This window comes from Littorina saxatilis, linkage group LG2 (assembly GCF_037325665.1).
Source record: "Littorina saxatilis isolate snail1 linkage group LG2, US_GU_Lsax_2.0, whole genome shotgun sequence".
NCBI lineage: Eukaryota > Metazoa > Mollusca > Gastropoda > Littorinimorpha > Littorinidae > Littorina > Littorina saxatilis.
The window spans coordinates 87,624,823-87,650,098 of NC_090246.1; the positions used below are offsets into that span (position 1 = coordinate 87,624,823).

Genomic DNA, 25,276 nt, shown 5'->3' on the forward strand with positions numbered 1-25,276 from the left:
AATGCATAAGTTGTAAATGTATGTCAAGGTGTCTGTGATTACAGGAGCAGCTATTTTCAATATTTTACTGTCTATTCTATCTACACCCCGGGTTCCTGTTTGTTTAAGATGAACAAGTGCAAAGTAAACTTCAGACACAGTCATGTGTTGTAGCGGCATTTCTGCCTCTATTTTCTTAGATTTGCAATGATCTATTAAGGTATTTAAATCATTTTCTTGTGTTCTATCAATAGGAATAACTTTTTGCCCCACTGTAGAAAAATGTAAATTAAGTTTATCAGCAGAAATATTTTTCATGGCAGTAGGGTGTGAATTAGAACGCTTGTTTGTTAATAAATTAATGGCTTTCCAAATTGATTTTGAATCTTGTTTAGAAGACACTAGAGAGAGAGAGAGAGAACAAGAATTTATTTCGCCATATAGCATATACCAGCCATTTGTATTTGCCCTGGTGTGGATAACATTCATACACATACATACCCAGCGCGTGTGCATCCTTGGACGTGTAATAGACGCAGTAGTCTAATGCCAACCCTGTGACGACCACTAGATCTATGTTGTGTTCCTTTAGTATCCCGTTTAGCTCCGTCTGCCGGAAACCCCCATTGTCAAAAAATGCTGAATAGGAATCTACCTGAAAAGCAAACAGGACAAATATAGTTTGAAAAATACTGTTTTTGTTCAAACTGAATTTTTGCATTTAAAAGAAATATCATTTCTAATTTAAAAACACAAACAAACAAACAACAACAAACACCACACACACAAAAACACCCACACACAAAAAACAACCACACACCAATAAAAATCGTTTCTTGAAGATTGAAAGTCAATTCACATGATCTTTCAGCTTTAAATACATACCAAGGTATTCGTGGATGTTTGAAAAACAGAACAATCCCTTAATTTTCAAGCAGTACTAAACAAGAACAGATTCTATCCATGTTCTAAGAAGACGACGACGACTATAACGACGACGACGACGACGATGATAATGATGAAGATGAAGATGATAATGACGATGACGACGACGTCAACAATGGCAATGATGATGACGACGACAATGCTTCTTCTGATGGTGACGAACACAATGACGATGATTCTGCTGCTGATGTTGATTCCAGTTATAAGAAGTTTTCAGCTAAAGTAGACAACCTGAATAAACACTCACCCCACACAGATAACCCTTCCGCACTACGACATCCGAGTCCTTCATCGTCAGCAAGGGAGAGAACTCAGCGGAAGTGCCACCGGAAGTGACGTTTCGGATGCAATGGTCTGGCCACAGGGTCTGCTGCACCACCCGCAGTTTGGATCCGGGTTGGTTACTGCAGTCAACGGCGTAGGGGAAATTACTGGGTACAGAAGCTCCATGGCATAATGCACCTGCACACAAACGGATTAATTGAATCAGCTTCGTAACACATTTGGAGAGAAGGCTGTTTGGAGAGAGAGAGAGAGAGAGAGAGAGAGAGAGAGAGAGAGAGAGAGAGAGAGAGAGAGAGAGAGAGAGAGAGAGAGAGAGAGAGAGAGAGAGAGAGAGAGAGAGACAGACAGACAGACAGACAGACAGAGAGAGACAGAGAGAGAGAAAGAGAATTAAAGAGACAGAGAGACAGAGAGAAAGAGAGAGAGAGAGAGAGAGAGAGAGAGAGAGAGAGAGAGAGAGAGAGAGAGAGAGAGAGAGAGAGACTCAGACTCAGAACTTTATTACAAAAGGATAAAGGTTTTAGGCAAAGCCTATTCTTCCAACCTGTCCTTTTATACAACACATAAAGACAGACGCCCATAAAAAAATGCAATCATATATAAATATAAATTCAATCATAGAGAGAGAGAGAACCAGCCAGCCAGCCAGCTAGACAGACGCAGACAGAGATTCACTTACACATAAATTGTATGTCAGACAGACAAAAGACCCAAGGAACACACACAGACACAGTCAGAAATCCAAGTCGCTTACCGTCAGCATTGTAGGTGAGGTTGACGACGCTGTAGGGGTTGAATCCAGGATGCTGGCTGGCGAATGAAACGTGGTCTGGACAGTGCCAGTCCTGACTCAACACTACCAGACTGAACGCATCCTTGAAGTCCTCTCTCAGCTTGTTGATCACTGGAATCACCTGATGGAAAAGCAAGACAATATTAGACAGATCTAGATGTGCAACTTTTCAGCACGTGTACGGGAACGTGTACGTACGGGTAACGTCATCAAATCTAATTTTAACGTCACGCGTTAGCCAAGATCTGCAGTCTTGGTGGGAGCAAAACAACGTATGCATTTGGAACCATTGAAGAAAGAAAGTGAGTCACGGGTGACGCAATATTTACACGTACGCGTACAGGTCTTTGCTTCAAGTTCGATCATCTGGAACACAATAGTGGTCAATGATAGCGATGTCAGTTGGGCATTGTTACGAGGCATTTTCGAGTTTATCACTTCAGGTTCGTGTCTATAATGCAGCCCAGCCAATAACCCTTGAACATTTGATGGTCAGATTCGTCAGAAACTTGATCCAAAAGGGCGACAATAAAAAGAACAACAACAAAGGTCAGTGATCGGAACGTTTACTTTTTAAGAAAACAAAACATTCACAAGCACATCGTCAAAATGGTCTTTGGAACGTTAGCAGGCTATATGTTTTTGGATAAAAAACAACAAGAAAGGTAGGTTGTTGGAACGTTTGTTATTAACAAAACAATACATTCACAGTCCAACGGTCTTTTAAGTGAACAGGCAAACAAATATTCACACAAAACTTTAGGGCGATCATAAAAACAACAACAAGAGAGGTCGATGATCGGAACGTTTACTTTTTAACATTTGGTAAAATATATATAAAATATATACTGTTCAAAAAAAGAAACGCATAGTTGCTACTTGCCAAATTTGTTTTATTTTTCGAAAAAATTAACAGAAAATCCAATATTTAGATTATTTGTTTGAAATTTGGTATGGACACAGTTGAATGCACACACAGTTCATTTGCATCTTCAAATCAATCAGTCAATCAATACGATTGGGTGCCGAGGCTGTCAAGTCAGTAGGGGGTGTGACTGCCTTGAGCAGCAACAACTGCCCGGCACCTTCTGGGCATGGACTGGATCAGATGCCGGATATCTTGCTGTGGGATGGTGTCCCACTCCTCCTGAAGTGCCTGCAATAGATCGCGGTGATTTGCCGGCGCTTCTTCTCGCCTGCGCACACGTCTGTCCAATTCATCCCAGAGGTGTTCTATCGGGTTCATGTCTGGCGACATGGATGGCCAGGGAAGCACCTGGACATGGTGGTCGGTGAGGAACTGGGTGGTGAGTCGTGCTGTGTGCGGGCGAGCGTTGTCCTGCTGGAATATGGCATCCTGGTCAGCCAGAAGAGGAAGGGCGTGTGGGCGCAGAATTTCCTCCACGTATCGCTGGGCAGTTATGCGCCCTTGGACGTGCACCAGGGTGCTCCTTCCAGCGGTATTGATCGCCCCCCACACCATGACACCTCCACCACCATGAACGGGTGCCTCATCCACACAGTTGGGCGCGTAACGTTCGTTTACTCTCCGGTAGACCCTCCTCCGACCATCATGTCGCTGGAGCAGGAAGTAGGACTCGTCGCTGAACCACACGTGTCTCCAGTGATTCCGGACGGTCCAGCGAAGGTGCTGGTTGCCCCACTGCACTCGGTTCTGGCGATGGCGGCGGGTGAGGACAGCTCCTCTGTGAGGTCTGCGAGCTCTCAAACCAGCTTCATGCAGGCGGTTCCGCACGGTCTGGTCCGATAATCGGTGTGGCCCGGGGAGAGCCTGGACAGAAGATGAGGCCGACAGGAAACGATTCCGGAGGTGGCGGAGCCGTATGAAGCAGTCGTGAGCAGCAGTTGTCGCCCTTGGTCTTCCCGCTCGTGGCAAGTCAGCAACGGAGCCAGTGGCTTGAAACCTGACCCACAGTCTACTGATGGTGCTCTGGGACACGTGGAAGTGCCTGGCGATTGCACTTTGACTTTGGCCTGCTTGTAAACGACCCAATGCAATTTGGCGGTCTTCTCTGCTCAATCGGGCCATCTTTCGTCGCTGAATTGTCGTCTGATTTCTTTGTGGCGAACAATCCGCTTTTATGGGTTTTGGAAGACATGGTGAGAGCTCAATATTCCCCGAGTTTCACGAGATTACACTGAAGCATGACGAGTGGTCATGCCAAATGAGCAATTTTGACATTGTAGCCACTGATAACGCATGCGTCACGTGCAGAGCTCACTTGTGGCAATGGACGAAAGGTCGACGACCAGATAAACATTTTCTGCAGTTTGGTGGATATCCTTGTAGCCATATAACTAAATTATCCAAATATTACAAGCTATGCGTTTCTTTTTTTGAACAGTATATATGGTTTTTTTTATTCCTAAATGGCCACGTCACAATAGCAATAGTGGTTACTGATAGCGATGACAGGTGGGCAAAGAAAAAAAAGTTCCATGTTTCTGTTTCCCCGACCGACCCTATTTTTTTCCTTCAAAGTGTAATTGAGTTAAGTCGAGACTGAATCCCTGTGGAAGTGTCTTCAAGTTTTACTGTGCAGACTAAATTCCACTAGAACTACAGCGCCAGACAATGTAAATGGGGTATGTTGGAATGGATTCCTCTTGTTAACATTTTAACTGGGTTATGTTGACACTTTAAGTTACTGAACTTCTCAAATCCAGCTGCGTGTGTTCAATGAATATTGAAAGTCCTACAGGCACACAAGGTTAAGCCTATTAAGGGGACTAGCCTGAGGAATATGATAGACTCCCTTGGGCTTTCAGGCATCTATCCATTTAACCTTCGCCGGTGGTCGTGGGTCCGTGTGGACCCAGAAGGGTGTTTAATTGCAAATATCTCTTAAACTAGTTGGACATTATTAATGAGCTTTTAAGAATGCCTCAGGCACCTAAAAAGCTCTTATGTCCTAAAATTTCAGCGAGAAGTAATGAACAAAACAAGTCGCGTAAGGCGAAAATACAACATTTAGTCAAGTAGCTGTCGAACTCACAGAATGAAACTGAACGCAATTCAATGCAGCAAGACCGTGTACTCGTAGTACATCGTCAGTCCACTGCTCACGGCAAAGGCAGTGACATTGACAAGAAGAGCGGGGTAGTAGTTGCGCTGAGAATGATAGCACGCTTTTCTGTACCTCTCTTCGTTTTAACTTTCTGAGCGTGTTTTTAATCCAAACATATCATATCTATATGTTTTTGGAATCAGGAACCGACAAGGAATAAGGTGAAAGTGTTTTTAAATTGATTTCGGCAAATTAATTTTGATAATAATTTTTATATATTTAATTTTCAGAGCTTGTTTTTAATCCAAATATAACATATTTATATGTTTTCGGAATCAGCAAATGATGGAAAATAAGATGAACGTAAATTTGGATCGTTTCATACAAAAAATATTTTTTTTTACAATTTTCAGATTTTTAATGACCAAATTTCAACCAATTTGGTTGAAAAATGAGGGCGTGACAGTGCCGCCTCAACTTTCACGAAAAGCCGGATATGACGTCATGAAAGACATTTATCAAAAAAATGAAAAAAACGTTCGGGGATTTCATACCCAGGAACTCTCATGTCAAATTTCATAAAGATCGGTCCAGTAGTTTAGTCTGAATCGCTCTACACACACACACACACACACACACAGACACACGCACATACACCACGACCCTCGTCTCGATTCCCCCCTGGATGTTAAAACATTTAGTCATAACTTGACTAAATGTAAAAAGAGGTCATATTTAGACTACAAACATCGTGGAGCCGTGCGGACCCATGTTTCTCAAAGAAGGAAATCTTCTTCTTCTTCTTGTCGATCACTCAGATGGAAACGCCGGTTCCCCGCGCAAATGTTGCCGTGCGCTGTAGGTCGTCCAGACTGCCATAGAGCTTCCCTTGCACCGTGGTCGCCTCCTCCCAGATCTGGCTCCTGAGGCCATCGTGTAGTGGGCAAGTCTGCAGCAGGTGTTCCGTTGTCATGCTGCCTGATTGACAAGGGCACTGGTCTGACTGGCCAATTCTGAACTTGGTGAAAAGGTGGTGGTTCATTCGGTTGTGGTCTGTCCGCAGCCTGAATATGAGGACCTGCTCAGACCTTGTGAGCAGGTGAAAGGAGTCGTTTTTGTTGAAGTGTGGGTGCTGCTGCAACCACTTTTTGTGTTGCTTGGCCTTGATGATGGTCTTGGCTTCTTTGAAGGTGGTTGATCTGTCATTCTGGTCCTTCGTAGTGCCCTCCTTTGCCAGAGTATCTGCGGCTTCGTTGCCTAGTATGTTGCAGTGAGAGGGGACCCATTGCAGCACGACTGTGTGGGCTCTGCACAGGGAGGTCAAGGCGGATGACAGGTCATTCAGTTCTTTGTCTCTGGCCGTGTCTAAGGCCTGCAGGACTGACTTTGCGTCGCTGAAGAACACAACGTTGTTGGAGGAGAGTGGACTGTGCTCAATGTGGGCTGCACCTGTCTGGAGCGCTACTGCTGCAGCCTTGAAGTTGGTGGAGTAGAGGCCGGTAGCGAGGGAGATGTGTTCTTCTTCTCGACCTCCTGGGTACTTTATGTAGATTCCAGCACCACCACTTCTGACAGCCTGGTCGGCAGATCCGTCAGTGTATACATGAGTCCATTGGCGTTGGGGGTAGGAGTTGTGGATGTGTTCAATGGTGAGAGACTTCAGTTCAGCACAGCTGTGGGAGTCTTTCTTGCCAACGCCAGGAATACTGCAGCGTATCTGGGGTCTTCCTTCATCACTCCAGCTTGGGTTTTCAAGGAATTGGGGGATATCTTTGGGTTGCTGGTCCAGGTTATCTTGGTGTCTCCTTTCCAACACCCTCGTCTGGTGGATGAAGCTTCCTCTCTTCAGTCTTCCTTTTGTTGGTTGGCACAGTCTGTCTTTCATGGGGTGAGTTGGCAGTCGTTTGAATTTAGCTGCCTGGGTGAGGAGTTTGGTGTCCCTTCTGTCTTCCATGGGCTCAAGGCCCATGATGTTTTCCAGCTCTTGGATAGGGGTTGACCGCATGGCGCCAGTGATGATTCTGGCCGCCTGGTTCTGCACCTTGCTGACTCTGTCAAAATTTGACTTGGCTGCTGTGCCCCATGCCGTCACTCCGTACTCAAGTACTGGTCTGACGCTGCCCACGTACATCTTCTTGAGGATTGCTGCATCTGCGCCCCACGTTGTGCCAGTTAGCTTTTTCATTAGTGCTAACCTTAGCTTGGCTCTGGCTTCGACTTTCTCTGTCTGCTGTTTCCAGGTGAGTCGCCTGTCAAAGGTCACGCCAAGGTACGTGGGGGTGTTGTCAATCTGCAGCGTCTGTCCGCAGAGCTTGAGGTTGGCCTTCAGTTCTTTCGGGGACAGACTAAAGATCGTGTAAGTGGTCTTCCTGGTGTTGATGTTGACGAGCCACTTCTTTGTCCAGTCCTCAAGCACTTTCAGCGCCTCTTGCATCCTGTAGTTTGCTGTTGTGATGTGCTCCTCCGAGCACCAGAGTGCAAGATCGTCCGCGTAGATGGTTCCATGGACATTTCGAGGGAGGTCCTTTTGTTTATTTGTTTGTTTATTTGTTGCTTAACGTCCAGCCGACTACGCAGAGCCATATCAGGACGAGGAAGGGGGGGATGAAGGGGGCCACTTGTCAAGCGATTCCTGTTTACAAATGCACTAACCCATTACTTGTGTCCCAGCAGGCTTTAGTAAAACTAAATTAATACCTACTGGAAGATTACCAGTTTCCAGTATGTTAAAATAGGCTTAACCTATCTACTGCTGGACTTACATCAGAACACTAACAGATTAAACAATACATGAATCGCGAGACAAGCGGCGAGAAGAGATTTTTGGAAAAAATACAGGTGAATGAGCAAGAAGGCAGAAAAAAGAAAAGAATTCATGAAGAAAAAGAGAGCATGACAGGAAAGAGGAACCAAAAATCTACCTAACAGCAAACTAGAAAGCTCCTGCGGTTCCAAAAACAGGAGGGACCTTTAATTTCATAACCGCAGTGCCCCACTGCGGGAGAGGGGGGGAGGGAGGTCCTTGACGATGTCGTTGATGAAGACTAGGAACAAGGTGGGGCTGAGGACTCCACCCTGTGGGACTCCGTCTTTCAGCGTCTTCTTCCGGCTGTACTGCCCGCTTACATGGACTTTTGCTTTCCTGTTGTTCAAGTACTGGCAAACCCACTGGAACATACATCCGGCCACGCCACTCTTCTGGAGCTTCAGCTTCAGCCCTTCCTTCCAGACCTTGTCAAAGGCCTTCTCCATGTCAATCCAGATCGTCAGAGTGTGTTTCTTGTCCTGGTAGCCATCTTCGATCTTCTGGGCGATGTATGACACCTGGTCCTCGGTCGAGCGATGTTGCCTGAAGCTGGCCTGTTCTGGAGAAAAGGTGTTGTTCTTCTCCAGATGCCAAGTGAGCCTGGTGTTGATCAGCCGTTCCATGAGTTTGCCCACGCAGCTAGTGAGGCTGATGGGTCTGTATGAGTCCACCTTCGCTCGGTCTTTGCCCTTCTTGTGGATCGGGACCATATCAGCTTCTCGGCTGACTTGCGGGACATGGCCAGTCTTCCAGCTGTTGTCGTAGAGCTTCAGTAGCTGTGTTTTTGCCCTTGTGCCTAAATGTAGAAGCATCTCGTTGGTGATCTTGTCTGGCCCTGGCGACCTTCTTTCATGCAAGGCTTTCATGGCATCTGCCAGCTCCTGATCGTTGAACGGCTTGTTCATGTGTTCCTCTGGCTGATGCTCATTGGAGGTTCTTCTCTCCTCATGTATCTCTGCTCTTCTTTCTTCTGGTACAGTGATGTTGCTGACTTTCTCGTAGTTGTCAATGAAAAGGTTGGCAGCCTTTCTACCTGTCAGCAACTCTTGGCCCTGCGAGATGGTGATTGTCGCTGCTCTTGTGTCTTCGCCGTTCATGGCTTTCGTCAGCTTCCACAGCTTGTTGCTGTCCCTTTCTAGGTTCAGCTTCTCCGTCTTCTCCCTCCAGCTTGATCTTGCTGCTTGGAGGTAGGCTCTCCTGTACTTGGCAGTGGCTGCTTTCAGGGTGATGTTGTTGTCAACAGAGGGGTTCTCCCCCACTTCTTCTCTGATACTGCTGACTTCATCCTCAATCTCCTGAAGCTCTTCCGTGCAGTAGGGCCTGTAGTTCTTGCGTGCGCCCCGTGGGATTGTTTCTGAAGCTGCTTTCAGGATGGCCTGGTTGAAGTTCCTGGTGACCCGGTTGATGTTCAGGTCGTCTGTCTTCAGGCCCCTGGTGTAGAGGTCTGTGAGGCTCGCAAATATGTTCCAGTCTGCCTTCTTGTAGTTCCATCTTGGAAACGTTGTACTGTTCTGTGGCCTGTACTGCAAGTTGATGGCCAGCTTCACTGGCCGGTGGTCGCTGCCTCCTAACTGGCTCAGTATCCCTCTTGTGGTTTTCTTGGAGAGGTCATCAGTTGCAAAGGCAAGGTCTGGGGTGGAAGTCGACAGCCACCTGCGTGAGAAGAAGGTGGGTGGGTCTTCTGGATCGTTCAGCAGTATCATTTGAGCGTCGATCTGCCAGTCCTCCACTTCCTCTCCTCTTCTGTCCGTCTCCTCGTAGCCCCAACAAGTTGAGTGGCTGTTGAAATCGCCAACAACCAAACAGCTCTCGGCTGGTAGATTTTCCAGATACTGCAAGGAAAGTTCTTTGTCTGGGGGGCAGTACAGGTTGTAGATGGTAATGACAGAGCGGTCCACTGTGATTTTGACTCCTTGGACTTCAGCTTGCTGATTTGTGTCCACTTTGATTTCTTGTGCTGGTATACTGTTCTTGATGAGCATCAGCACTCCTCCTTTGTGTCTTCCTTCTCTGTCCTGTCTGCAGGTTTGGTATCCTCTGATGGTGAACCGGTGGTTCGGATTCAGGTGCGTTTCTTGGATACAGGCTACATCAATATTGTCGGCATACAGTCTTTCAGTGAGAGGAAGCTTTTTGTTGTACACTCCTTCCGCATTCCATTGAAGAATGTTCAGCGGTCGAGGAGTCTCCTGCGCGCTTGTTGTTCTTCTTTGGCCAGTAGCATTTACCCTCCGCCTCCGTAGCCTGGCTCCTCGCGGCGGGACGGGGTGACCTCCTGTAGCTTGGGTTGGGCCCCTTTGAGGCATAGGGCCCGGCACTCTACCAGCCCGGGGGGACTCCACAGGCAGAGCACCATCACGTGTTGAATCGTCGTTGTCCATCATGGGAGTGAAATGCGTTGCACTGTCGTTACGCGCACTTTGGCCCAGCGCATCCGTCTTCAGCAGTGGCTTCTTCTCAGACTTTTCCTTGTCGTAGGAGACTTGCCGTCCATGGCTGCAGAACGTCCCCCGTCCTTGGTTTTTTGTCTGAGTGATCCTTCTCATACCCCATTAGCCTCGGGGAGAGGTGGCTGAATTACCCTCTGACCTGTCCAGCTTGGGTGGCCCTACCAGGAGTTTACACTCCCGCTGGCATAGCTCTCCGGGTCATCGAGGCACTCAAACCACCACACCGCGCTAAGGAATCAGCCTTGTGGTGGAAAGAAGGAAATGAGAAGTATGGGTCCGCACGACTTCCGTGTGTAGTCGATAACCCGGACGGGCGAAGGTTAAAGGCACAGTACGCCTCCCGTAAACCATCACAGATACTGTCAGGCTTTTACACACAGTACAAACACCCTTCCATTTGAACGCTCACCAAACGGGAACATCCTAGGTGCCCTACGTAAAGAGCGAGCAATTTTCAAAGAATTTATTTTTGCGTGGTTTATCTTACCCCTGAGCCATCGTGAACCCGTGTGATCTAGTTTCCCTTTTTCACAATGCAGTCGTCAGTTTGTAATTTGAATGGGGCTCGCTGTGAGCTTATCTGCAATAGCACGTTATGTACCTCTGACTTTTCACGAAAAAAACGAATGTGATTCATAAGAACTCTAGCGATGGCTTTTGACTGCCTATAACCCGTCGTCTGCTACGAAAATCACGACCTTGCGTGACCCTGCTTTCGGGCTTTTCAAACTTTCAAAACTTCGAATTGTACTGATCTTGTCTTGATGAAAAAAGAAGTCTTTTATGATTTAAGAATGTTTGTGTAACAAGCTGAGAATTTATTATTTAGATTTTAAAAGTTAGGTCTAGCGCCAAAACGCACCACGGTCCGAATCATTCTGATAATCATCGCTCCACGGCTATCGCCAATTGATTTTTTCTGAGTTTTTTTTTTTTTAGCCGTAAGCGCCATTTCTCATTTCGAATTTCTCATAACTGCTGTTCACCGCAGTGAAACCAACAAAGGGGCCTCACTCTGGAAGAGTTTCCTGCTCCGATAAACATGGCGCTTACGGCTAAAAAAAACTCAGAAAAAATCAATTCTGCGTTCTTGATAGCAGTTTCGTCCAGACTGGACTCCAGCTTTTGCTTTTCTTATTTTTCTTTATCGTCCAAGCCCATAAAATCGAACAAGGCGGATTGCGTTTGGATTTCCCTCTTTCAGATGACTGAGATTGCCCCCCTTGAATCGTTCCGTGTCAAGGCCAGTTGTCAGTACTGGCCGCGTGTTCAAGATGTTTTGACCTGAGTTCAGGATGGGTCCGATTGAGATGGAGACAATCCGAAAAATTATTTCTTTGAAAATTGCTCGCTCTTTACGTAGGGCACCTAGGATGTTCCCGTTCGGTGAGTGTTCAAATGGAAGCGTGTTTGTACTGTGTGTAAAAGCCTGACAGTATCTGTGATGGTTTACGGGAAGCTTACTGTCCGGGCGTGATTTCTGGTGTCATAACAGCCGCCCAGCACCAAAACGAGGCGCCATTGTTGTAGCAGCCCAAGTCCACGAAAATAAATTCTTTGAACATTTCTCACGCTCGACAGAAAGCAGCCAGGATGTTCCCGTTCGGTGAGCGTTCAAATGGAAGTATGCTTGTACTCTATGTAGACGCTCGGGGAGCTCTGTGATGGTTTACGGGAGGCTTACTGTGCCTTTAACTGACCTGATCTCCGTCGCTGACGGCCAAGCTGCCTCGGGGCAGGAAGCAGTCCTGTACATCTATGATGAGCAGCGCCGCCTGGTGTCCGCGCACTGTCTGCGTCCCCGCTAGCGCTGCTGTTATGGTCAGCAACACCAGCATTCTGTGACAAACACACATGCACATATTGGTATACAGGCACAGGGACAAAGTGAGAGGGACTGAGAAACGGACAGACAGACATATGGACAGACAGACACAGAGCCACAAACAGACCTGCACACATTGTTATACAGGCACAGGCACCCAGAGAGACGAACAGAGACGGACGGACGGACAGACAGACAGACAGACAGACACAGACACAAGTACACAAACAGACATATTCATATTGTTATACAGGAACAGAGGCACAAAGAGACGGACAGACAGACGGACAGACAGACAGACAGACACAGAGACACACGTACACAAACAGACATGCACACATTGTTATACAAGCACAGGCACACATAGAGACGGACAGAGAGACAGACAGACACACAAACAGACAGACAGACAGACAGGAAGACAAACAGACAGACAAACAGAGAGACAGACAGACAGATAGATACACTACTGACGTACACACACGTGTCGCCTTGCGTCTCCGCAATGTCTTTGTCCCCTCACTAGGGGTGCACGCTTCCTGTGTAGCATACGAACATGCAGACACAGACACACATACATGCAGACACAGACACAAAGACGCACAGACATGCAGACACAGCCGCCACAAAGACACAAAGACATGCAGACACAGACACAGACACAAAGACATGCAGACACAGACACAGACACAAAGACATGCAGACACAGACACAGACACAGACACAAAGACATGCAGACACAGACACAAAGACATGCAGACACAGACACAGACACAAAGACATGCAGACACAGACACAAAGACACAAAGACATGCAGACACAGACACAAAGACATGCAGACACAGACACAAAGACATGCAGACACAGACACAAGACATGCAGACACAGACACAAAGACATGCAGACACAGACACAAGACATGCAGACACAGACACAAAGACACAAAGACATGCAGACACAGACACAAGACATGCAGACACAAAGACACAAAGACATGCAGACACAGACACAAAGACATGCAGACACAGACACAAAGACATGCAGACACAGACACAAAGACATGCAGATAACAAGAAATTCCTCCGAGGTAGGAAAAACACCCCCGTCAAAGGGAAATAACCTTCTCAGTTGGTGGCAGTGACTGAGTGAGAATGGTTATTTCCCTTTGACCATTAAGATGTCCCTCTATAAGTCCTTGTAGAATCTTAATCCACCAATAACTCCCTAACCGTGTGTTTGACTGGTCCCAATTTTTGTAAGGACCGTCTCAGGAATGTATAGAACCTGTTCACCAAGTTTGGTGACGATCGGTCCGTTCATTCTTGAGATCTATATGCGAACACAAACACACAAACACACAAACAAACAAACAAACAAACACATCGACCGAAACCTATACACACCTCTATACCGGGGGTGTAACTATACCGGGGGTGTAATAACGACACGGACACAGAGCTTAGACATAAGCAAACGTAGCAGCCGCCTTGAGTCCCAGTAGCGCTGCTACTACTACATGTACTGTTATTACCAATTCAGTGCCCCATATGGCTTGTTGACCAATCAGGACGGATTCTAGGTGACCCTCTAAATGTTATAACGTTCAGGCAGGGACCCTTTTTATATTTAGTCAAGTTTTGACTAAATATTTTAACATCGAGGGGGAATCGAAACGAGGGTATGGTGTATGTGCGTGTGTCTGTGTGTGTGTCTGTGTGTGTGTCTGTGTGTGTGTGTAGAGCGATTCAGACTAAACTACTGGACCGATCTTTATGAAATTTGACATGAGAGTTCCTGGGTATGAAATCCCCGAACGTTTTTTTCATTTTTTTGATAAATGTCTTTGATGACGTCATATCCGGCTTTTCGTGAAAGTTGAGGCGGCACTGTCACGCCCTCATTTTTCAACCAAATTGGTTGAAATTTTGGTCAAGTAATCTTCGACGAAGCCCGGGGTTCGGTATTGCATTTCAGCTTGGTGGCTTAAAAATTAATTTATGACTTTGGTCATTAAAAATCGGAAAATTGTAAAAAAAAATAAAAATTTATAAAACGATCCAAATTTACGTTTATCTTATTTTCCATCATTTGCTGATTCCAAAAACATATAAATATGTTATATTCGGATTAAAAACAAGCTCTGAAAATTAAATATATAAAAATTATTATCAAAATTTTTTTTTCGAAATCAATTTAAAAACACTTTCATCTTATTCCTTGTCGGTTCCTGATTCCAAAAACATATAGATATGATATGTTTGGATTAAAAACACGCTCAGAAAGTTAAAACAAAGAGAGGTACAGAAAAGCGTGCTATCCTTCTTAGCGCAACTACTACCCCGCTCTTCTTGTCAATTTCACTGCCTTTGCCATGAGCGGTGGACTGACGATGCTACGAGTATACGGTCTTGCTGAAAAAGGGCAGCTACTTGACTAAATATTGTATTTTCGCCTTACGCGACTTGTTATATTTAGTCAAGTTTTGACTAAATATTTTAACATCGAGGGGGGAATCGAGACGAGGGTCGTGGTGTATGTGTGTCTGTCTGTGCGTGTGTGTGTGTGTGTGTGTGTGTGTGTGTGTGTGTAGAGCGATTCAGACTAAACTACTGGACCGATCTTTATGAAATTTGACATGAGAGTTCCTGGGTATGAAATCCCCGAACGTTTTTTTCATTTTTTTGATAAATGTCTTTGATGACGTCATATCCGGCTTGAAAGATTGGCTGATGAGTTTTGAATCGGTTAAAGAGACAAGGCTACGAGTATTACAATGGAAATTACTTCACAATATTTACCCCACAAATATTATGTTATGTAAAATAAAAGTTGTGGAAGACAATATTTGTTCACACTGTAGTAATAGCATTGACTATATAGAACACTTTTTTTTCTTTGGACCAGTGGTGCTTGAGTTTTGGAAACAAATTGAATTTTATATTTGGGTACAGTTGGATAAACAGATAAAGTTAACTGTGCATGAAATCATGTTTGGAGTTAAAAATCGAAAAATGCATGCAGCTCTGTTGAAAGAATTAAACTGTATAACTTTGGTTGCTAAAATGTGCACAAGTATTTATAAGAAAACCAAGGCTTCAATGCCTCTTTTTATATTTAGTCAAGTTTTGACTAAATATTTTAACATCGAGGGGGAATCGAAACGAGGGTCGTGGTGTATGTGCGTGCGTGTGTGTGTGTGTGTGTGTGTGTGTGTGTGTGTAGAGCGATTCAGACTAAACTACTGGACCGATCTTTATGAAATTTGACATGAGAGTTCCTGGGTATGAAATCCCCATACGTTTTTTTCATTTTTTTGATAAATGTCTTTGATGACGTCATATCCGGCTTTTCGTGAAAGTTGAGGCGGCACTGTCACGCCCTAATTTTTCAACCAAATTGGTTGAAATTTTGGTCAAGTAATCTTCGACAAAGCCCGGGGTTCGGTATTGCATTTCAGCTTGGTGGCTTAAAAATTAATTAATGACTTTGGTCATTAAAAATCGGAAAATTGTAAAAAAAAATAAAAATTTATAAAACGATCCAAATTTACGTTTATCTTATTCTCCATTATTTGCTGATTCCAAAAACATATAAATATGTTATATTCGGATTAAAAACAAGCTCTGAAAATTAAATATATAAAAATTATTATCAAAATTAAATTGTCCAAATCAATTTAAAAACACTTTCATCTTATTCCTTGTCGGTTCCTGATTCCAAAAACATATAGATATGATATGTTTGGATTAAAAACACGCTCAGAAAGTTAAAACAAAGAGAGGTACAGAAAAGCGTGCTATCCTTCTTAGCGCAACTACTACCCCGCTCTTCTTGTCAATTTCACTGCCTTTGCCATGAGCGGTGGCCTGACGATGCTACGAGTAAAATGGCATTGCGTTCAGTTTCATTCTGTGAGTTCGACAGCTACTTGACTAAATATTGTATTTTCGCCTTACGCGACTTGTTGTTATCTTCGAAAGGCAACTGCAGATCAGAAATATTTATTTTTGATTAAAAAGTTCCAAGACAAATATTTAGTAACTTTTTTTGATAAAAACAATTGTAAATGTTACCTCCACCATCATTACCCCCTGACCCCCCCCCCTTTTTCACTCTCTCTCTTTCCCTCTATCTCTATCTCTCTCCTCTCTCTCTCTCTCTGTCTCTCTAAAGATGTCTTTATAATGAATTGTCAGAATGTATTCCAAATGAGTGTGGTCAATTATGTATCTATACATCCGTAGATGCCTTTCATTTGTTTCATGAATTTTAATACTATAGACTTTTTGAGTGGTAAATGTTGAAGGATGAAAGAAAATATATTGTGAGTGGACGGATGCATGTTATTCATTAAAAGCCCCACAATGATGTGCTTGGCAACAAATAAAAAAAAATAAAAAAAAGACTCCAACATTACAAACCTTAAAGGCACAGTAAGCCTCCCGTAAACCATCACAGATACTGTCAGGCTTTTACATACAGTACAAACACCCTTCCATGTGAACGCTCACTAAACGGGAACATCCCAGGTGCCCTACGTAAAGAGCGAGCAATTTTTACAGAATTAATTTTGCGGATTGTCTCAGAGACAATCGGACCGTGGTGCGTTTTGGCGCTAGACCTAACATTTAAAATCTAAATAATAAATTGACAGCTTGTTACACAAACATTCTTAAATCATAAAAGAATTCTTTTTTCATCAAGACAAGATCAGTACAATTCGAAATTTTTAAAGTTTGACAAAAAAAAGCCCGGAAGCAGGGTCACGCAAGGTCGTGGTTCTCGTAGCAGACGACGGTTTATGCCTATCGCCGATTCCTCTAAACAGTCAAAAGCCATCGCTAGAGTTCTTGTGAACCACAGCCGTTTGTTTCGTGCATAGTCAGATAAGCTCACATCGAGTCGCATTCAAATTACTAACTGACGACTACATTGTGAAAAAGGGAAACTGGATCACACGGTTCACGATGGCTCAAACCACGCAAAAATAAATTCTTTGAAAATTGCTCGCTCTTTACGGAGGGCACCTAGGATGTTCTCAAGCGGTGAGTGTTTAAATGAAAGGGTGTTTGTACTGTGTGTAAAAGCCCGACAGTATCTGTGATGGTTTACGGGAGGCTTACTGTGTCTTTAACATTTGACCAGAGTCAACTAGTCTTTCGTCATGTCAGGGCGTTTTCTTGTCCTGGGAATATATTTCATGACCCCACTGTGACCTTGAAATGTGACGCATATTTGAGACAGTGACAAAAGGTCAGGTGTCATGTCTACTGTCCCGAATGACACACGATTGCTGACATTTCACCATTGCCAAAAGAATAAACAAATAAGAAATAGGTAGAAAATGAATGTGAACACTGACTTTGATTGTTGATCAGTATTTTCTATACCACTAACAAATAATCTACTTACACATAGCTGTTTGGCAAATGTATGTTGCATGGGACACACTGACATGAAAGTGGAAGATGTTTTTCCCTCTAGAGAAACTACATATCAAGTTACACTTTTTGTGCTCTTCCATTCCAGTTGGCAATCAATTGTTAACGCATGTTATTAGAAAAAATAGAACGAAAACAGATTAGATAGAATGAAAAATGTACTGGTGATGTCATTTGGGACATACTGACATGAAAACGTCACCTTTTGTCATTGTCTCATTTGTATCATCTATGGGCGACATCAAACCCTGGAAATGTTGAAGTTTCAAAGATGTAGCCCTCAAAACATTCAAAACAATGATACTTTTTACTTTTTGTTCACCTTAGACGGCCTGCTATGACCTTGATATTTGACAAGGGAGAACCAAACTCGCATCATATTTGGATATCATCAAAACATAGAAGTATGGGAAGTTTAAACGCTTTCGCTACAAAGCATTTTGAGAAAATTCCAAATTATTCCCTTTTTGACCCGAAGACAACCCCACCGTGACCTTGACATTTGACAAAGGTCACCCATATTTATATCATGTGTGTAGGCTATCAAACTCTGGAAATTTGTGAAGTTTCAAAGATGTAGCCCCAAAAACATAAAAAAACCAATGATACATTTTTTTCTCCTCATTAAGACAGACCTGCTATGACCTTGCTATTTCACAAGAGTAAACCAAATTGAGCATCAGGATTGGATATTATCTCAACAAAGAAGTGTGTGACGTTTAAAAGCTGTTGCTTTAAAACTTTTCGAGAAAATACCAATTTATCACTTTCTGACCCAATACGACCCCGCCGTGACCTTGAAATGTGACGAAGGTCAACTACTCTCTCACCATGTCTGGAGGTTATACAATCATACAAGTATGTGAAGTTTCAAAGCTTTGACTTCAACAATATCTGAGAAAACCTCAAATTAAAGAACTTTTGTATGGAGCACATACCGTTTGTGACTGTGATAGCAATAAATGAATTCATGTTGCTAACATACACATTTTATGCGCTTTTACCTTGATTATATTTAATCTACACCCCAATACTCATATGTGAGCTCAGTAGAAATGAAAGTTCTAGAAAAAAAATGGAAAAAATCAGGTTTATGTCCTTACATGCCACAAGAGACACTCGTCAAGCCTCAACTTAACGGCCAAATAACACAGCCGTTGTGAAAGATTTTCCCTTTTCTCCTTTAGAAACTATATACTGAATGTGTTAAGCAACTCAAAACACCAGTCATTTTACTTTGGGTGTACTTTGATTTTCGAAGCTGTCAGACAGCACCTTTTGACATTGGCTCAAAAATGTTTTTCAAAGGGTTTTGAAAGTGGTGACAGGATTGAAATAGGCCTGTAATTAGAGGGATCAGAAGGATCACCCGATTTAAACAGAGGGATTACCTTAGCTTGCTTAAATGCTGTTGGAAAATAAGAGGTGGTAATGCATAAGTACCCCCCGCGGGTTAGGGGGAGTCCCATACTGGTTGGGACTAGAAAGAATTTACCCGATGCTACCCAGCATGTCGTAAGAGGCGACTAACGGCTCTGTTTCTTCTCTTCTTTTGTCTTATTTCTGCCTTACCAGTCCTTTCACCTATATTTCCTTCCAAGAAAACTCTCCCTACTATTCCCTGCAGTTTTCCAATTCTTTTCTTGTTGTCTTATTTCTACCTGACTGGATCCATCACCTTTATTTCACTTACCAAAAGTCTTCTTTTCCACATCCTTTTTTCTCTGCACCCCGCATGTCGTATGAGGCGACTAACGGATTCTGTTTCTCCTTTTACCCTTGTTAAGTGGTTCTTGTATAGAATATAGTCAATGTTTGTAAAGATTTTAGTCAAGCAGTATGTAAGAAATGTTTAGTCCTTTGTACTGGAAACTTGCATTCTCCCAGTAAGGTCATATATTGTACTACGTTGCAAGCCCCTGGAGCAATTTTATGATTAGTGCTTTTGTGAACAAGAAACACTTAACAAGTGGCTCTATCCCATCTCCCCCCCCCCTTTCCCCTATCCCATCTCCCCCCTTTCCCTCGTCGCGATATAACCTTCGTGGTTGAAAACGACGTTAAACACCAAATAAAGAAAGAAAGAATGCATAAGTTGTAAATGTATGTCAAGGTGTCTGTGATTACAGGAGTAGCTATTTTCAATATTTTACTGTCTATTCTATCTACACCCCGGGTTCCTGTTTGTTTGAGATGAACAAGTGCAAAGTAAACTTCAGACACAGTCATGTGTTGTAGCGGCATTTCTGCCTCTATTCTTCTGGATTTGCAATGATCTATTAAGGTATTTAAATCATGTTCTTGTGTTCTATCAATAGGAATAACTTTTTGCCCCACTGTAGAAAAATGTAAATTAAGTTTATCAGCAGAAATATTTTTCATCGCAGTAGGGTGTGAATTAGAACGCTTGTTTGTTAATAAATTAATGGCTTTCCAAATTGATTTTGAATCTTGTTTAGATGACACTAGTTCAGTTAAATAGTTGTTCTTTTTAGGGAACTTACATTATTTCTTTGCCGTTTATATCCTTCAAAATCACCCTTTGCTTTCAAATAATCCTTGTGGTTTGCAGCATCTTCTGTTTCTTGATCAAGCCACTTTGGTTTCTCAATATGTCTAACTCTGTGTGTAATTAGTGGTGCATGTTTATCATAAATAGAAATAAAAATATTATATCAATGCTCCAAAGCTTTATCAGGATTCTGAAAGCTATAGACTTTAGAAAGAGGACTGTGAATTAAATCAGAGAGAAAATCAGTTGTATTAAAACGCGAGAAACGACGATAAGTTACAGTTTTATGTCCAGCTTTAAGGATTTTTTAATACCTTTCCTTGACCAGGTAAGACACACTGGATAATGATCACTGCAGGATAAAATAGGAACACATGTTTCAATAATCTTTTGTTTTTCTGACACATAAATATGATCAATAAGAATTTTAGAAACAGCCATGACCCCAGTGGGTAACTGAACCATTTGTTGCAAATCAAAGCTATTAATTTTATCATTCCAATTTGTATGTGGCTTCAGTAAATCAATATTAAAATCTCCTAAGAGCAAGATTTCTTTTGAATCCAGTGTTGCAGAGTCCATCATAATAGTAAAGTTATCTGCCCAATTTACTCTTTCAGAAGGGTTTCTATCAATAAATCCTAACAGTAAGGGCGGAGATCTTTTTAATTTAACTTCAATCCATATTGATTCAACTCCATGAACCTCAAGATGAGGTAGTCGTTTATATGTAACTGATTCACTTATAAATGTTTTCAGTTATGCCTGTTTCATTCGTCCCAACAGGATCATTACGAATAAGACTATATCCTGGAACAATGATGTCAGAGTCTAACACATTATCTGATAGTCTGGATTCAGAAAAACCAAACATATGAACACATTTTCCAGAATTAAAAAGTACATTTGAAACATCAGTCATTTTGTTATATAAATGATTAATATTCAGGTGTCCTATGCGAAGCCCTTCCTTATTCGGGCAAGATGTTTTAGTTGAAGTCATGGTAATGTTTATAATTCCACAGCTTTTTTCTTTTCCTTTTTTACATTTAGTCAAGTTTTGACTAAATGTTTTAACATAGAGGGGGAATCGAGACGAGGGTCGTGGTGTGTGTGTGTGTGTGTGTGTGTGTGTGTGTGTGTGTGTGTGTGTGTGTGTGTGTGTGTGTGTGTGTGTGTGTGTGTGTGTGTGTCTGTGCGTGTGTGTGTGTAGAGCGATTCAGAGTAAACTACTGGACCGATCTTTATGAAATTTTACATGAGAGTTCCTGGGAATGATATCCCCGGATATTGTTTTTCATTTTTTCGATAAATGTCTTTGATGACGTCATATCCGGCTTTTTGTAAAAGTTGAGGCGGCACTGTCATACCCTCATTTTTCAATCAAATTGATTGAAATTTTGGCCAAGCAATCTTCGACGAAGGCCGGACAAGTATTGCATTTCAGCTTGGTGGCTTAAAAATTAATTAATAACTTTGGTCATTAAAAATCTGAAAATTGTAAAAAAAAATTTTTTTTTTTTTATAAAACGATCCAAATGTACGTTCATCTTATTTTTCATCATTTCCTGATTCCAAAAACATATAAATATGTTATATTTGGATTAAAAACAAGCTCTGAAAATTAAAAATATAAAAATTATGATCAAAATTAAATTTTCGAAATCCTTTTAAAAACACTTTCATCTTATTCCTTGTCGGTTCCTGATCCCAAAAAACATATAGATATGATATGTTTGGATTAAAAACACGCCCAGAAACTTAAAACGAAGAGAGGTACAGAAAAGCGTGTTTGGGATAATTGCACTAAGATAATGGCAGATGCAATACCGAAGTCCGGGCTTCGTCGAACAATACTTGACCAAAATTTCAACCAATTTGGTGGAAAAATGAGGGCGTGACAGTGCCGCCTCAACTTTCACGAAAAGCCGGATATGACGTCATCAAAGACATTTATCAAAAAAATGAAAAAAACGTATGGGGATATCATACCCAGGAACTTTCATGTCAAATTTCATAAAGATCGGTCCAGTAGTTTAGTCTGAATCGCTCTACACACACACACACACACACACACACACACACACACACACACACACACACACACACACACACACACATACACCACGACCCTCGTCTCGATTCCCCCCTCGATGTTAAAACATTTAGTCATAACTTGACTAAATGTAAAAAGGACGAAAGCTGAGTCTCCCACTGGACGATCGTGCCCGGAATTTCCACTTGTAGCACCATCATAACCGACATTGGGCGAGTGATGGGACACAAGGGACCAAGACAAACCAGACTAGGATTGGCTCGCTGGACAGTGCAGATACTGACTTTAAAACGAAGACGCTACTGCCACCGAAAGCGTCAGGTATGTTTTGTTGTTGTTGAGTGTTTGTGTTTTTACATTTAGTCAAGGTTTGACTAAATGTTTTAACATAGAGGGGGAATCGAGATGAGGGTCGTGGTGTGTGTATGTATGAGTGTGTGTGTGTGTACAGCGATTCAGAGAAAACTACCGGACCGATGAGAGTTCCTGAGTATAATATCCCCAGACGTTTTTTTCATTTTGTTTATAAATGTCTTTGATGACGTCATATCCGGCTTTTTGTGAAAGTTGAGGCAGCACTGTCACGCTCTCATTTTTTAACCAAATTGGTTGAAAGTTTGGTCAAGTAATCTTCGACGAAGCCCCGACTTTGGTATTGCATTTCAGCTTGGAGGCTTAAAAATTTATTAATGAGTGTGCTCATTAAAATTGTCATTAAAATCGATTTTTCACTAACAGATTTAACAAGTCGCGTGAAAATTGATTGCGTTGTATTCCTCATCTTCTCCTGAATTAAAAAATACATAGATATGTCATGTTTACTTTAAAAATATGCTCAGAATGAAAGGAAATAGGTTCAGTAAGTACTGCGGACGCGTGCTTCGCGGAGGCGAGCGTGACCTGTCTATCGGTCTTCGGTATTGTTATCGGTTGAATGTAGTCTCGGCGATAATTGGTTTGTGTTGTTGATCTTGACTAAATGTCTTTATATCGCTTCACGCGACTTGTTTGGCTTTGTTTTGTTTGTGTGAGGGTGTTTTTTTGTGTGGGGGAGGGGAGGGGATGTGGGAGGAGGGAGGGGGACGGTTGGGGGGTAATTTATATTTATGTTCGAACAATCTTCTTTTCTTCTTCTTCGATTGGATTTTTACGTGTATGACCGTTTTTACCTTGCCGTTCAGGCAACATGTGCCGATTATTCTAACAATCATTCCACCACTTCACTCACACAAACATGACATTACTGTGACGTTGAAACGGAAATGGGGGGTCCTTAACGTCCTCACAGGAAATTTTCCTTTTATGGACATGAGTTGGTGATACGCTAGAAGCTGGTAAAAGTGAAAAAGGAGGGGAGGATGACGGGGTGGGCCGGAGTGGCAATAATAAAGGTTTGTTGAGAGGAGTAAATTCTTCTTCTAAATAGTGTGATTTAATATATTTGGGTTTGGCACCCGTTGTCTCCAAAAGCATTTGGAATAGGATGTTAAAAGTAAACGTTTATTTTCCAAAAAGATACTTTATAAAGGTGATAAAATTTCAGAGCCACTTTATAAAATCAAAGGTTAAAATTGTGATTCAGATTTGTACAGAGAGAGAGCTTAAAAACAGATGTGTACAGCACATAGGCCTTGTTACGTTTCAATTGCAGTTTAAGAAAACTATCCATGCCACAGTGATACACCGAGCACGTTTGTTCACACAGATATGTGACGTTGAACCAGAGATGTAGTACTATATAGCTATTCTGATGAACACGTGGGGGAATTCGGGGGCTGTGATTGGATGGTCTCTTTCGATCATCAAAGCATAATGCTACAGAAGTCGGCCATTTTTCTCAATATCCAAAAGCATATTATTGTCAATAACAAAGACGCATGGTTCCGGTTTACCCATCTGTACCAAGCGGCGATGTTTCTATCGACAACAGCATACACTGACAACTTGAAATTCTTCTTGGGAATGTTTTTCAAATGTCGATAGCATACCCTTTTCTGCTAACTTCCCGATGAAACAGGACTAAACCAATTATTTTCTGTCCCTAAACACCACAAAATGCCCAAAGTCGAAAGATGTAGTACAAACAGGGGAGTAAAACGGAACAGCCGTTTTTGTGTGCCTGTGTGAGCTCAGTTGCCGACTAACACAAACTCAGTTTCGCATTCGACTTTTCTTATCTCGTAACTCCACACTAAATACCCCACTTCCCCCCTGAAGTATTGATGTACAACCCATGGCACTAACATTCATGTAGTCGTTTATAACTTAGGTTGAAAAGTTCGCTTCATGACGATACAAGTATAAATGCCATTCACCCAAACTGAAAACTTCTTGCCGTCTGCTCGCGTTGTACGGATTAGCTGTTCTCTTCTCCTCCCCCCCTTTTTTTTTTTTTTTTAAACCGAAACTACTTGCGGAACGCGTTTTCGAACTGCTATAGTGAACCGGTTGCAGTGTGCCCGGGTTGGAGTTCATGAAACTAAAACTGTGTGTGATAAGTTTGGTGCTTGAAACTCAAGGGCTTTTCCTTGAGAACTTTGCACTATAAGTATAAGAGATGCTACTGCTTAGTTGCTACTTTGTGCAGTGCTACATCATGCTGTTTGCATGTGTGACATTCTGTTTCATCATTTATTTCAATGCCTGTCTGGCAATGTTTGCTTCTTATAATCAAATATTTCGAACTTTTATTTCAGTTGTTCAGTTGTTCACTTTCTATTTCATGTAGTATGGCTGTTGTCAATGTTAATTGTTGTCAATTGTGTCGTTGTGTTGGAAGATGCAAGTGTGAAAGGATACAAAAGAAAAATGATTACTTCTGTGAATTGTTTTGATTTTGTTTACCCTTTTTACCATATCATTAGAATCTGAAGGTATTTTTTTGACCTGCATGATAGTGTATTTTTTGGCCAGGAAAGGCCACAAAATCACAATGAATAATGCAAAAATTCGTACCCCGCCAGGGCCTGGGCGGCCCCTGGACCCCTGCCTCAAAAAATTTCAGTCAATTTGATTTTCCTAGGTTTCACCCATGTGCCAAAGTCACCAAGACAAACGTCATTGTGGAAACACTTTTACGCGTGCTGTTTCCCCTGGAAGAATTTTTGAAACTAACACACCACGCTATAGTTTCTAAAGTGACGTCTTTTTGCTTT

At 42.5% G+C, this 25,276-nt stretch overlaps 1 protein-coding gene across 3 annotated transcripts in view; it reads right to left on the reverse strand.

The window, feature by feature from the left end:
• Positions 1-25,276, reverse strand: part of LOC138960047 (nicotinamidase-like) — a 42,765-nt gene that overhangs the window by 6,098 nt on the left and 11,391 nt on the right. For all 3 annotated transcript variants that reach the window (XM_070331769.1, XM_070331768.1, XM_070331767.1), the window contains exons 2-5: positions 11,988-12,126; positions 1,964-2,123; positions 1,172-1,386; positions 481-634 (exon numbers count right to left, since the gene is read on the reverse strand). In XM_070331769.1, coding sequence (XP_070187870.1) covers positions 481-634; positions 1,172-1,386; positions 1,964-2,123; positions 11,988-12,125 — 667 coding nt within the window. In that variant the 5' untranslated portion in view covers position 12,126. The remainder of the gene's footprint in view (positions 1-480; positions 635-1,171; positions 1,387-1,963; positions 2,124-11,987; positions 12,127-25,276) is intronic.